Source organism: Phaseolus vulgaris, chromosome 4 (genome assembly GCF_051622355.1).
Source record: "Phaseolus vulgaris cultivar YP4 chromosome 4, ASM5162235v1, whole genome shotgun sequence".
NCBI classification, from domain to species: domain Eukaryota; kingdom Viridiplantae; phylum Streptophyta; class Magnoliopsida; order Fabales; family Fabaceae; genus Phaseolus; species Phaseolus vulgaris.
This window is the reverse complement of record NC_143501.1, coordinates 3,255,751-3,268,786: the sequence shown is the minus strand read 5'-3', so window position 1 is coordinate 3,268,786 and position 13,036 is coordinate 3,255,751. Positions and strand designations below refer to the sequence as shown.

Sequence of the window (13,036 nt, the reverse complement as noted above, 5' to 3'; positions counted from 1 at the left end):
CGAGCCTATGGGCATATGTATTACCGGGTGGCCGAAAGGCCGACCAGACGACAAAGCCGATCGAACGACAAGAAACAAAGCTAAACACGTAATTAGGTATAAACAAGCCAACTTAAGTGATAAGCGCGATTAAGGCACAATTGGGCCTTCGTTTGGACCCTAAAGCAGGCCCATAGCGACCGTAGCCCATCTAGAGCAGTATAAATAGCAGAAGAGACACAACACCCAAGGTAACTATTCACTCCCCATTCTTCTGGTACTTAGCTCTCGATCTGACTTGATCGTCGAAGTGTCTTTGCAGGTACTCCCTCCATCGTGTCCAGACCAAAGGTAATCCAACTAAAAATAACTAACCAAAGACCGAAAAGACGAGAAGATCGTCACAAAAGAAAGTGGTTCACCAGGATTTAATCTTGTATCAACATTTATATTATAACTTACTACAAATATACTGGGTATACAAATAAATTCGGGTACACACTTTACTATTGAGGTTAGAGGAGTCTCTGACACAATTTAATATTATGTTATGAGTGATTGCTAACATGATCTTCATAAATGTTTTTTTAGCAATATAATAAAAAATTGTTTAAAACTAATAAAATAAAACAAAATTAGTATTTATGAATATTAAAGTAGAATTCTAAAACAGTAAAATAAATATTGTAAATAATATAATAGTTAAACTAAATGATAATAAACTTATTCTCAAATATCTTATAAAATATTAAAGAAACATTTTTTACTTTGTGTAAAAAAATTAAACAGTATAAGGTCATATAATATATGATGAATAAAAAAGAAAATAATAAAATTATATCTTATATAAAAAATAACAAATTTAATAAATATTTTATAAAATATAAAAACTTCGATAAACTGCTAAAAAAAAACTTATTTAACAAATATTTACATATTATTGGTAATAAAAAATACCATCACATCATAAGTTTTTCAATGCAGAATGGGAAATATAATCCTAAACTTTTTCCTTTCACTTTCCTAATTGTAAGTTTCTCATGGCATCACATCATTTCCAATTCCAATGCAAAAAATAAAATCTTGTTAAAAGATTTGCTATGATGGGTAGTGAGTAATTTCTGCAAAAAAACTGAACCAAGTGTGCATATTCTATCTTTTCTCTCAACCAAACACTATAGGGATTCTCGTGATTACTTATAATATTTGTTATTAAAAACATACAAAATAAATTTTCTTTTTATTCTTTTATACCACTTAAATAAGGAATAGTGAAAGCCAAAATGTAACCGAAGGAAACTTATATATCTTAGGTTGGATCATATTGATTAATTTTTAAAATAACATGTTAATCCTATTTATTCTTGACATATAAATAATTTATTTAATTAATTTATAGCTGATAAAAAATAAAGATATATATTATAATGGAGATTTACTAGTTTTAATGATGATTGAAATCACGTAAACTAAGGTATATATTAGTAAGAAGCTGGAAGAGATTTATCGTTATATCACATATCAAAGTCTTAAAAGAGTGAATTATATTATTCTTTTTGAAAAGATAATATATTTCGATTAATATCCTAATTATGTAAATTCATATATTATTGGTATCTTTGTGAATGTATTTTTAATGAATAAATTAAAGGATGGTGTATTTCTGAAATGTTTTGTTTGGATTTTGACTTAATGTATAAATTAAAGATTAAGACATTTTTGAAATATTTATTTTTTATTTAATTTATTTATTGTTGAAAAAAAAGAGTTATATATTTCATTGTACAAATTTTATGAATTTATTATAGTTATATACTTCTATCTTTTCTCTTAATCCTATAAGAAAGTGAAGCATCCATGCAGACTCTGCATTCTCAACCATGCCTGATAGGATCAGTAATTTTCCAGACTCAATCCTTTGTTACGTTCTCTCTTTTCTCTCAACCAAAGAAGCTGTTGCAACCAGTGTTCTCTCCAAGCGCTGGAATCTTCTATGGCGTTCAGTTCCCTCTTTGGATTTCGTTTACCCAGGTGGAGACGAATACGTAGACGAAGTGGCTTGCTCTCGCTTTCTTCTTTCAGTGCACTCTTTTATGTTTTTGCGTAATACTGAACAACCCATCCATAGGTTACGCCTCAGATGTTTTTCTAACTATAATGATTATATGTTCGAGACATGCATTAAGGCTGCAATGAGAATAAGTGGTAGACTTCAACACCTCGACCTCAATCTGCCTCCGGTCATTTTGGTGCCTTCTGTGGTGTTCAGTTGCAAAACTCTTGTAGTCCTCAAGTTGGCCAACTTAGCACTGAAAAATATGTTTTTTGTTAATTTCCCCTTGCTGAAAATCTTGCACTTGAATTCTATTACTTTCTCAGAAGGTTCAGATCTTCTTCAACAGTTTCTTTCTGGGAGCCCTAATCTTGAGGACTTGAAAGTCAAGAATTTCAGTGCTAATGCTGCAGAAAAGTTCAACAGATTTTCCAAATTGGTCAGAGCTGAAGTCGATTCATATTTAGTTCCGTTGGAAAATGTGAAGAACGTTGAAGTTTTGGTCTTAGATGGGGTAATGCGTGTGAAGTTTGTTTCTGATATATTTTTCATTTTGAAGGGAAAAAATTTGGATTTCTGAAGTTTGATATGTTTTTTTATCTCTTGCAGATATATCTAAAAGATCTGGTTTTTGATCTTCAGAATTTAGTTCAACTTAAGTTGGAAAATGTGAGCCTTTGTAAGGATTGGGGTGTGGTCTTGGAAGTTCTCAATCATTGTCCAAAGCTTCAACATCTTGTCGTTGACATTTTTGAGGTTTAATTATATAAGCTTTTGAAGTAGCGAGGTGTTATATTGACACCATAAATAGTAAATACATATACTTAATATCCAAAAATATTTATATTTCAATTATTTTTATAAAGAGTTGTGAAGTGTGTGTTTTACTATTTGTTTTGTTACAGAAAAGTTATCTTTTTTGAAGTATCAATCCTCATGTTATCTTTTCTTCAAACGTAAGGATTACTATAATTTTATAATTGTTTTTAACAGGTTCGTGATTTTCCATTTGCTAGAGACCTTGGAGGAAAAGTTTTGGCATATACACAACCTGTTCCTACATGCATTTCATTACACCTTAAAACCTGTTGTATTAAGGAATACAGTGGTTTTGTATTTGAGTTTCTATTTGCAAAATATATTATGCAGAATGCAAAATATTTACGAACCATGAAAGTTTGCCTTAACAGATGTAGTATGCCTTATAATTATCTTTTTTTTATGATGTTATGGTAAGTGATTTATCTCGTTGTATAAAGAGTTCAGATACTTGTATACTTTTATTCAACATTTGAATAGTTTGTGAATGTTATGGTTTCTTTTGTTTGTGTACATTCGTAACTGCAAGATTGTGGATATGTTTATCAAATTAATCTACTTTTCTTCACCTATTGAATTCTCCTGAGTTGTTTATGGAACCCTTTGAAGTTTCAAAGTTAGATTCAAATAACTGTTTATTTCACAATCTTTTGGTATAGTCCTCCCAATGTCTTTCTTTTCTTATTTTTATTTATATATTATCCACCTCTTGCGTTCTTATATTTGTGAAGAAACTTTATGGAAAAAAAATACACAAAATACTTGTTTGAGAATAGAATTGCAATGTTATGCTACTTTTCTATGATGGTAAAGAGTGGAATCTTGTAAATTCGATAAACATTTGTAAGTAATAATATACAATGAATACCTAAATAAAAAATATTAATGTAATTTAATTATTGGCTAGAAACAATGAATATTTTTTAATAAAACTACTATCATTCATTTAAAATTGAAAATTTCTTCATAAGTTAAAGATTAATCATTTAAAAAAAATCTATTGTTTAAGAATAATTAAATTAAAAGGACACTTAGTTATCCCAATACTTTTACAAAAATCAAAACCATACCATAGCCTAACGTTCGAAGAACCTAGAGCAACAAAGTAGTTTGTACATTACATTTTCCTACTCAGATTTCCTATAATAAGTTTTTCAATCATAGCCCTAAACTTTTATTTTCAGTTCCCAAGGTGTAGGTTTCTCATGGCATGCACATCAATTTCATTTCCAATGAAAAATTAAAATCTTTTTACACAATTTAATATGTTGGGTGGTGAGTTATTCCTACAAGAAACTGAAGCATCTTTGCATATTTTGGATTCTTAACCATGACTCATATAGTTCATCTTTTCTCCACCAAACACTATTCTTTCTACAGGGATTCTCATGATTACCAACTCATACAGAAACACCATTTATAATGTTTGTTCATAATTGATATTTAATACTTAACCAGTTTTTCAAGCAAGTGAACATTAAAAACATACAAAATCAATTTTCTTTTTATTTACCACTTAAATAAGGAATATTGAAAGGGATGCAAAATGTAACTGAAGGAAAATTATGTTAGGTTGTTTCATATTGATTCATTTTTAAAATAACATGTTAGGTTGGATCATTGATTAAAAAAATTATATTTTTTATAAAAAAAGTTGATAATAATTTTTAAAAAAAATATACAAATGAAAATTAAAAACTATTAAAAACTTATTTACCAAACATTAGTAACAAATAATAAATAAATCTTTAAGAATATTTTTATTCCAAAAATAATAATATTAACATCTGAATTTTATAAGATTTTTCTCACTAAAATATCTTAACATAAAAATAAATAAATAAAACTTAAAGATTATAAGATCTTCTTCTTAAAATATGTTCACATAATATAAAAGAAACAAAAAAAAATCTTGAATGGTAAAAATATAAAAATCATTATATTAAAAAATATATTTTTGTTAGTTATCTAATAAACATTATTAAAAGTATGATATTTAAATAAAAGTTGTGTAAAAAGATATTAAAAGAAATATTACCTAAGAGGAAAAAATCTTGAATTGTAAAAATATAAAAATCATTAAAAGTATACATATTTTTACCTATCAATTAAAATATTAATAAGGATGTGAATTACATCAGTTCCAATACAAACACAAAGTCTTCTGATGAGTCATGAACAATGATAAGAAAGAGAGTTGTATATTGGAACAAGATTGTCATTGTATCATTTTCGTTATAAAATTATGTATTTAGCAATGTTTGTCTTGAATTAGTTGGTAATATTACTTTAAATGTTAAATTTTTAGATTTTTATATTCAGCATTATATAGTCGTAAGTTCGTGTTCATTAGTCACTATTTATTTACAATAAAATTTAGTAATATTTTCTAAAATAGTAAAATTAATAAATACTGTAAATAATATAGCCAATAAAAAAAGAATTGTAAATATAATCTCAATAGTATTTTCAAAAATAGTAAATTTAATAGATATTGTAAATAAAATAAAAGTATGAAAATAACAGTAAAAATAATAGTAAAGTTTTTCTCAAATATCTTATTTATTAAAATATACAAAAAATAAGTTCAAAAAAATATTATAATAAAAAATAAAATAATAAAATTGTATCTTATATAAACACTTAGTAAATATTTTAAAAAAATAAAAAAACTATAAATAAAAAATTTAGAAACTTTAAAAAATATTAAAAACTTATTTACCAAACATTACTAACAAATAATAAATATATCTTTAAGAATATCTCCCACTAAAATACCTTAACATAAATGAAATAAATGAAACTTAAGATTATAAGGTTTCTCATTAAAATACGTTCACATAATATAAAAAAAAAAACAAAAATATATTGAATTGTAAAAATATAAAAATCTTATATTAAAAAATATATTTTTATTACTTATCAAATAAAATATTAATAAAATTAAGAATTTACCTACTGGAGTAAAATTTGTGTAAAAAGATATCAAAAGACATAATCCAGAAAAAATTAATACACTTCAGAATTCTCCAAGCTTGTCCTTTCGCTTCCCAAGGTTTAGATTTGGCATGGCATGCACATCAATTCCAATGCAAACATAAAGTCTTATTAAGCGATTTGATGAGTTGAAGGATGAGTTATTCCTATAAGAAACTGAAGCATCCATGCACTTTTTGCATTCTCAACCATGCCTGATAGGATCAGTAATTTTCCAGACTCAATCCTTTGTAATGTTCTCTCTTTTCTCTCAACCAAAGAAGCTGTTGCAACCAGTGTTCTCTCCAAGCGCTGGAATCTTCTATGGCGTTCAGTTCCCTCTTTGGATTTCGTTTACCCAGGTGGAGACGAATACGTAGACGAAGTGGCTTGCTCTCGCTTTCTTCTTTCAGTGCACTCTTTTATGTTTTTGCGTAATACTGAACAACCCATCCATAGGTTACGCCTTAGATGTTTTTCTAACTATAATGATTATATGTTCGAGACATGCATTAAGGCTGCAATGAGAATAAGTGGTAGACTTCAACACCTCGACCTCAGTCTGCCTCCGGTCATTGCGGTGCCTTCTGTGGTGTTCAGTTGCAAAACTCTTGTAGTCCTCAAGTTGGCCAACTTAGCACTGAAAAATATTTCCTTTGTTGATTTTCCTTTGCTGAAAATCTTGCACTTGAATTGTGTTTCTTTCTCAAAAGGTTCAGATCTTCTTCAACAGTTTCTTTCTGGGAGCCCTAATCTTGAGGACTTGCAAGTCAAGAATTTCAGTGCTAATGCTGCAGAAAAGTTCAACAGATTTTCCAAGTTGGTGAGAGCTGAAGTCGATCCAGATTTAGTTCCTTTGGAAAATGTGAAGAACGTTGAAGTTTTGGTCTTGGATTGGGTAATGTGTGTAAAATTTGTTTCTGATATATTTTTCATTTCTAAGGGAAAAAATGGGGTTTCTGAAGTTTGATATATTTTGCATCTTGCAGATACGTCTAGAAGATACGGGTTTTGATTTTCCGAATTTAGTTCAACTTGAGTTGAAATTTGTGTTCCTTAATAAGCAATGGGATGTGGTCTTGGATCTGCTTAATCATTGTCCAAAGCTTCAACATCTTGTCATTGGCATTTGTCAGGTTTCGTTATCTAATATTTTCAAGTATGAATCTTCTTATCTTTTATTCAAACATAAGGATTAATATACTTTTATAATTGATTTTAACAGCTCGAAAATTTTCCACTTGCTAAAGGCCTTGAAGGAGCTGTTTTGGCATACACACAACCTGTTCCTACATGCATTTCATTGCACCTTAAAACTTGTTGTATTAAGAAATACAGTGGTTTTGTAGTTGAGTTTCTATTTGCAAAATATATTATGCAGAATGCAAACTATTTACGAACTATGAAATTTTGCTTTAACTGTTATAGTAAGGCTTATAAGAATCCTTTGTTACGTGATGCTATGATAAGAGACTTATCTTCATGCAGGAAGAGTTCATATACTTGGGACACTTTCATTTGAATAGTTACAAGATTTGAGCAGTGACTGTTATGGTTTCTTTTGTTTGTCTTTCCATTCATAACTACAATAATGTGGATATGTTTTTCAAATTAATCTACTTTTCTTCACCTATTGAATTTTCCTGCGTTGTTTATGGAACCCTTTGAAGTTTCAAATTTTTGCGATCATTGCATTTTAGTGTTTAGATTCACCTAACTTTTTATTTCACAATCTTCATGGCCTTTATGGATCTTGATATAGTCCTCCCACCATGTCTTTTTTTCCTTCTTTTTATTTATATATTATCCATCTCTTGCGTTCTTAGTTCAGTGAAGAATCTTTATGAAAAAAAAATACACAATATTTTTTTTGAGAATAGAATTGCAATGTGACGCTACTGTTCTATGATATTAAAGAGTGGAATCTTGTAAATACGTTACACATTTGTAAGTTATAATAGACAATGAGCACCTACATAAAAGATATTAATGTAATTTAATTATTGACTAGAAACAATGAATATTTTATAGTAAATCTTCTATCATTAATTTAGTTATGGCACCAGCTGCAGAATTCATGATTGTTGAAGAATTATGCAGCAAATCCTATAAATTTCGATTACAATCTTCTTTGTTTAGAATCACTAATCCTATAATTTTCAATTACTTTTTTATCAATGTAACAACAAAGTCTCATAGTTACAACGACCATACTTAACTATTACAAATAGAAAGAAAGAAAATAGAACAAAACTATTAAACTAAAAATTATATATTGTATTTGAAATACTTGGGGTCACATGTATACGTACTGTTAATTGTCAAATGCCACTATTCATCATTTCACGATGACTTGTAAAGATAACAACGTCACTGTATTCTTCTAAATATCATCCAAATTTAATACGTAACTATAATAATACCAAATAAATGTTAAGTCTCACTCTTAAGTTAGTCAATGAAACAATATTAATATTTCTTTTCTGACTAATTTTAAATAAAATGAAAACTAATTTGAGACCTTTCAAAAATAATAAAATTATAGAGATAAAAATTACTATTGAAACAAATTAAAAAAAATGATAAATAAAGAGACAAAGAAAGACGATAAGATATTTTTCTAGAAAAATTCTCCAGTTTGCCCTAGTTGGTCAGAGATAAGATTGATACAGTTGTAGTTCCATTGCAAAGAATCGTAATTTAGTATTGATATTTATTTTGAGGTAATTATTATAGAAAGTAGTCCCTATGATCATAAGAGTATTTACCTACTATCACTCAATTATAAACAACTTAATTTTACTAATATTCTCAAATTATAATTAGAATATTTCTTACAGTGGTTATTTAAGATGATGTTTAATGTAATCTTTTTCAATTCCAATTCTAAAACAAAATCTTGTTAAACGATTTGATATGTTGGGTGGTGAGTTATTCCTACAAGAAACTGAAGCAGCTTTGCATATTTTGGATTCTTAACCATGACTCATAGTTCCATCTTTTCTCTCAACCAAACACTATTCTTTCTACAGATTCTCATGATTATCAAGTCATACAGAAACACCATTTATAATGTTTGTTCATAATTGATATTTAATACTTAAGCAGTTTTTCAAGCAAGTGAACATTAAAAACTTACAAAATCAATTTTGTTTTTATTCACCACTTAAATAAGGAATATTGAAAGGTAAAAAGGGATGCAAAATGTAACTGAAGGAAAATTATGTTAGGTTGGATCATATTGATTAATTTTATTCTTGACATATGAATAGTTTATCACTTAAAATATGCCAACACTGAAATAAAACAAATTATAAGGAAACTTATAAGTGGTCATCAATCATTAATGTATCACTTAATTTCATTGTAAAAGTCATAAGTTTAAAATCTATATCTTAAAAAAACTTGAATTATATTAACATAATATAAAATTTAAGACTCTTGATATCTTAAAACATTTTTTTTATCGGCAATAACATATATCTTAAAACATAACATTAACATCTGAATTTTATAAGATTTTTCTCACTGAAATATCTTAACATAAAAATTTAGATTATGAGATCTTCTCCTTAAAATATGTTCACATAATATTAAAGAAACCAAAATAATATTGAATGGTAAAAATACAAAAATCATTATATTAAAAATATATATTTTTGTTTGTTATCAAATAAAACATTAATAAAAATTTGAATTTACCTGTTTGAGTAAAAGTTGTGAAAAAATATATTAAAATAAATCTAACCCAATATAAAAAATAACACAAAAAAATCTTGAATTGTAAAAATATAAAAATCATTATATTAAAAGTATACCTTTTTTTTTACCTATCAAATAAAATATTAATAAAGATGTGAATTTACCTATTTGAATAAAATTTGTGTAAAAAGATATTAAAAGAAATCTGACAATACATTATAAAATGACCAGAATGACTCTATTTGGATAATTATATATTCACACACTTAATACTATTATTTTAATATTTTTTTAATTACAAATATATAATTTATTTTATTTATTGTATATATTTATATATAAATCTATCGCATCAATAATTATATTCAATTGTAAAAGCATCTTTTCACTATTTGAAATTCTCTAACCTTGTCCTTTCACTTTCCAAGGTTTAAATTTGCCATGGCATGCACATCAATTCCAATGCAAACATAAAGTCTAGTTAAGCCATTTGATAGTTGAACGATGAGTTATTCCTATAAGAATCTGAAGCATCCATGCACAATTTGCATTATCAACCATGGCTGATATCATCAGTTGTTTCAGTTGTTTCCCAGACTCAATTCTTTGCTACATCCTCTCTTTTCTACCAACCAAACAAGTTGTTGTGACCGATGTTCTAGCTAGTTGGCTCTGATAGACTTTAAGCTTAACTCAATCCCATAAAACCGACTCACAGAGTTGAAGTTTGTACCCACTTATATACAATGAAAGGCTCTAATCTCTAGTCGATGTGAGATCTCCAACACGCCTTCTTTTCTCGATGAACTCTTTTCTGCGTGGGCGCGATATGGACCAACCCCTCCATATATTACGCCTTGGATGTTACTTTGTATTTAATCATGATGCTATTCATGCATGCATTCATGATTTATTGAGAAGAAGTGGTACACTTGAACACCTCCACCTTCAAATGGGTTTGTTCGCTCCGGTGCCATCGGTTGTGTTTACGTGCAAGACTCTTGTAGTTTTAAAGTTGGTCTTCATAAGAGTGGAAAATACTTCTTTTGTTGATTTGCCCTTGCTTAAAATCTTGCATTTGAATTTTATTTCTGTAGTAGACTGTCCAGATCTTCTTCAACAGTTTCTTTCTGGGTGTCTTAATCTTGAGCACCTGAAAGTCAAGATTATGGATTATCGTACTCTGGAAGAATTACAGACTCTGCCCAAGTTGGTCAGAGCTGAAATCGAAACATGTGTAGTTCCATTAGAAATTGTTAAGAACGTTCAAGTTTTGGTAACTTCTAGGGTAATGCGCGTAAAATTTGTTTCTTTCACTTTTCAGTTTTAAGCGAAAAAAATATGATTACTGATGTTTTTATATTATTTTGTATCTCTTGCAGATATATGAACAAGACCTAGTTTTTGATCTTCAGAATTTAGTTCAACTTGAGTTTGTCACTTCGGAGTCTAGTGAGGGATGGCGTGACGTCTTAAAAGTGTTCAGGCATTGTCCAAAACTTCAAACTCTTGTCATTATCGATGAAGAAGAAGCAGTTTTGCCATACCCACATACTGTTTCTACCTGCATTTCATTACACCTTAAAACCTGTTGTGTGAAAGACTACAGGGGTTGTGCATTTGAGTTTCAATTTGCGGAATATATTATGCTGAATGCAAATTATTTACGGACAATGAAATTTCTCGTAAGCAGTTATGAATATGATGATCTTTTGAGAAGACATGTTATGATAAGAGATTTATCGTCATGCAGTAAGAGTTCAGATACTTGTACCCTATCATTTGAAAAATCAGTAAATTTTTGACTTTTCTATTAGTGAGTATGTTTATCAAATTAATCTACTTTTCTTCACCTATGTCTCTAAATTTAGTTTAGTTTCTGTGTCATAATTTTCTTACAGATTAGTGGATGTTATCATGGGTGTGTAAGTTTAAATTATATGATTAACTGTTAAATGTAAAAGAAATTCATTGCAAAGAATCGTAATTCAGTATTCGTATTTTTTCTGTGGTAATTCTTATAGAAACTAGTGCTATCAATCTATCTTACAGTGGTGATTTAAGATGATGTTTAAAAGTAATCCTTTATAGGCAGTTTTTTCATGCACCCCTACATTTTTCTTCATGCACCCCCACAATGTTTGCAAAGACTAAATTGTCCTTATTATTTTTAAAAAACCTTAAAATGCACTTGAACTTTATTTATTTTTTCATTATGGATTATGGAATCTGGAAAAATTTCGGATTGACACTTCTGGTAAAATTTCGGATCCACCAATCCGTAATTCAAAATATGCATTTCACATTCAAAAATCCATCATTCAAAAAAAGCATTCTGGATCCATCAATCCGTAACAGAAATATGCATTATGGATTCAGAAATCCGTAATTCAAAAAAAACATTCCGAATCCATGAATCCGTAACAGAATTAGGCTTCCGGATTCAGCAATCCGAAAATCAATAATTTATGCAAAAATTGCTTCCAGAGCACTCTCTCATCCGGAAAAAAAATACTCAGTTCTGGATTGATGAATCTGTAACACACTCCCAGATCCCTATTTCCGGTAATCACGGTGTCCTTTTTCAAATTAAAGATTAAGGTTAGTTTCGGGATTTAAAAAATTGTGGGGGTGCAGGAAAAAAAATGTAGGGGTGCAGGAAAAAGAAGCCTCCTTTATATTATATGGATTATTGACGTCGATTGTGAATTCTAATAATCGCATCACGCTGTTAAACAAAATTTGTTATGCATTTGTATAAGTTCTTATATATTTAGATTTATAAATGTATTTGTAAATTAGAAAGTAGTTAGTCTTAGTTTTTTATACGGTTTGGACACCATAATGTGTCATATTTTTTTAATATATTTAATTTGTACCATGTAATATTGGAAATAGGTGGAAATGTTACTTAGTCTCAAATTTTTTAGATTTTTTTTAATCGGTAAGAATTAATAAATTAAGAAAAATATTATGGAGTGTTTCAACCCTTACTTAATAGTTAAAGTTTCTAGATCTCAGCCATATATGGCTTTTCTAAATCAGAAATAAATACTACAATTTCATTTTCTGATATCAGGAATTGCAATAGATTTTTGTGGTTGAGAAATAAATCTTGTGAGGCTGTTAAAATGTGGAATTTAGCAAAACAATTAGGGTTTACAGAGGAGGAGGCAGTTATTGAAAATATTGGAGAGATGGAAGAGAAAGATAAAAATTGTAATTAGGATATAGAAGGGGATGATAATGGTATGATATGATAATTTTAAGTTTTAATTATAGAGGTTTAGGTGGGCCATAAAAACAAAGATATATTAGTCATCTTATTGTTAAGCATCCATGCACACTTTGCATCTCAACCATGGCTGATATCATCAGTGATTTTCCAGATTCTGTCCTTTGTTACATTCTCTCTTTTCTCCCAACCAAAGAACACCCAAGAATAAACAATGATAATGAAAAAAATGACAATGTGTATGATGTAAACTATATTAATATTAATAATAT

General features: G+C 28.5%; 3 protein-coding genes across 3 annotated transcripts; all 3 read left to right on the top strand.

The window, feature by feature from the left end:
• Positions 1–1,859: 1,859 nt before the first annotated feature.
• Positions 1,860–2,794, top strand: LOC137836586 (F-box/FBD/LRR-repeat protein At1g16930). Its single transcript, XM_068645249.2, has 2 exons — positions 1,860–2,546; positions 2,642–2,794. The coding sequence occupies exons 1-2, from the start codon at positions 1,860–1,862 to the stop codon at positions 2,792–2,794; spliced, it is 840 nt and encodes a 279-aa protein (XP_068501350.2).
• Positions 2,795–6,038: 3,244 nt separating this feature from the next.
• On the top strand, positions 6,039–7,349 carry LOC150027792 (F-box/FBD/LRR-repeat protein At1g16930-like). The gene is made up of 4 exons (XM_090301507.1): positions 6,039–6,725; positions 6,817–6,963; positions 7,053–7,112; positions 7,209–7,349. The coding sequence occupies exons 1-4, from the start codon at positions 6,039–6,041 to the stop codon at positions 7,347–7,349; spliced, it is 1,035 nt and encodes a 344-aa protein (XP_090157633.1).
• A 3,009-nt stretch (positions 7,350–10,358) lies between these two features.
• On the top strand, positions 10,359–11,597 carry LOC137836585 (F-box/FBD/LRR-repeat protein At5g56420). Its single transcript, XM_090301506.1, has 3 exons — positions 10,359–10,817; positions 10,912–11,281; positions 11,554–11,597. The coding sequence occupies exons 1-3, from the start codon at positions 10,359–10,361 to the stop codon at positions 11,595–11,597; spliced, it is 873 nt and encodes a 290-aa protein (XP_090157632.1).
• Positions 11,598–13,036: the final 1,439 nt, after the last annotated feature.

Excerpts from the sequence above, each read along its gene's own strand:
- LOC150027792 (XM_090301507.1), top strand. The coding sequence starts at position 6,039 with ATGCCTGATAGGATCAGTAATTTTCCAGACTCAATCCTTTGTAATGTT. Across the intron at positions 6,964-7,052 it reads TTGTCATTGGCATTTGTCAG|CTCGAAAATTTTCCACTTGC; the intron begins GTTTCGTTATCT and ends TGATTTTAACAG. Across the intron at positions 7,113-7,208 it reads TTTTGGCATACACACAACCT|AATGCAAACTATTTACGAAC; the intron begins GTTCCTACATGC and ends TATATTATGCAG.
- LOC137836585 (XM_090301506.1), top strand. The coding sequence starts at position 10,359 with ATGGACCAACCCCTCCATATATTACGCCTTGGATGTTACTTTGTATTT. Across the intron at positions 10,818-10,911 it reads AAGTTTTGGTAACTTCTAGG|ATATATGAACAAGACCTAGT; the intron begins GTAATGCGCGTA and ends TATCTCTTGCAG. Across the intron at positions 11,282-11,553 it reads AAGAGATTTATCGTCATGCA|AAACTAGTGCTATCAATCTA; the intron begins GTAAGAGTTCAG and ends TAATTCTTATAG.
- LOC137836586 (XM_068645249.2), top strand. The coding sequence starts at position 1,860 with ATGCCTGATAGGATCAGTAATTTTCCAGACTCAATCCTTTGTTACGTT. Across the intron at positions 2,547-2,641 it reads AAGTTTTGGTCTTAGATGGG|ATATATCTAAAAGATCTGGT; the intron begins GTAATGCGTGTG and ends TATCTCTTGCAG.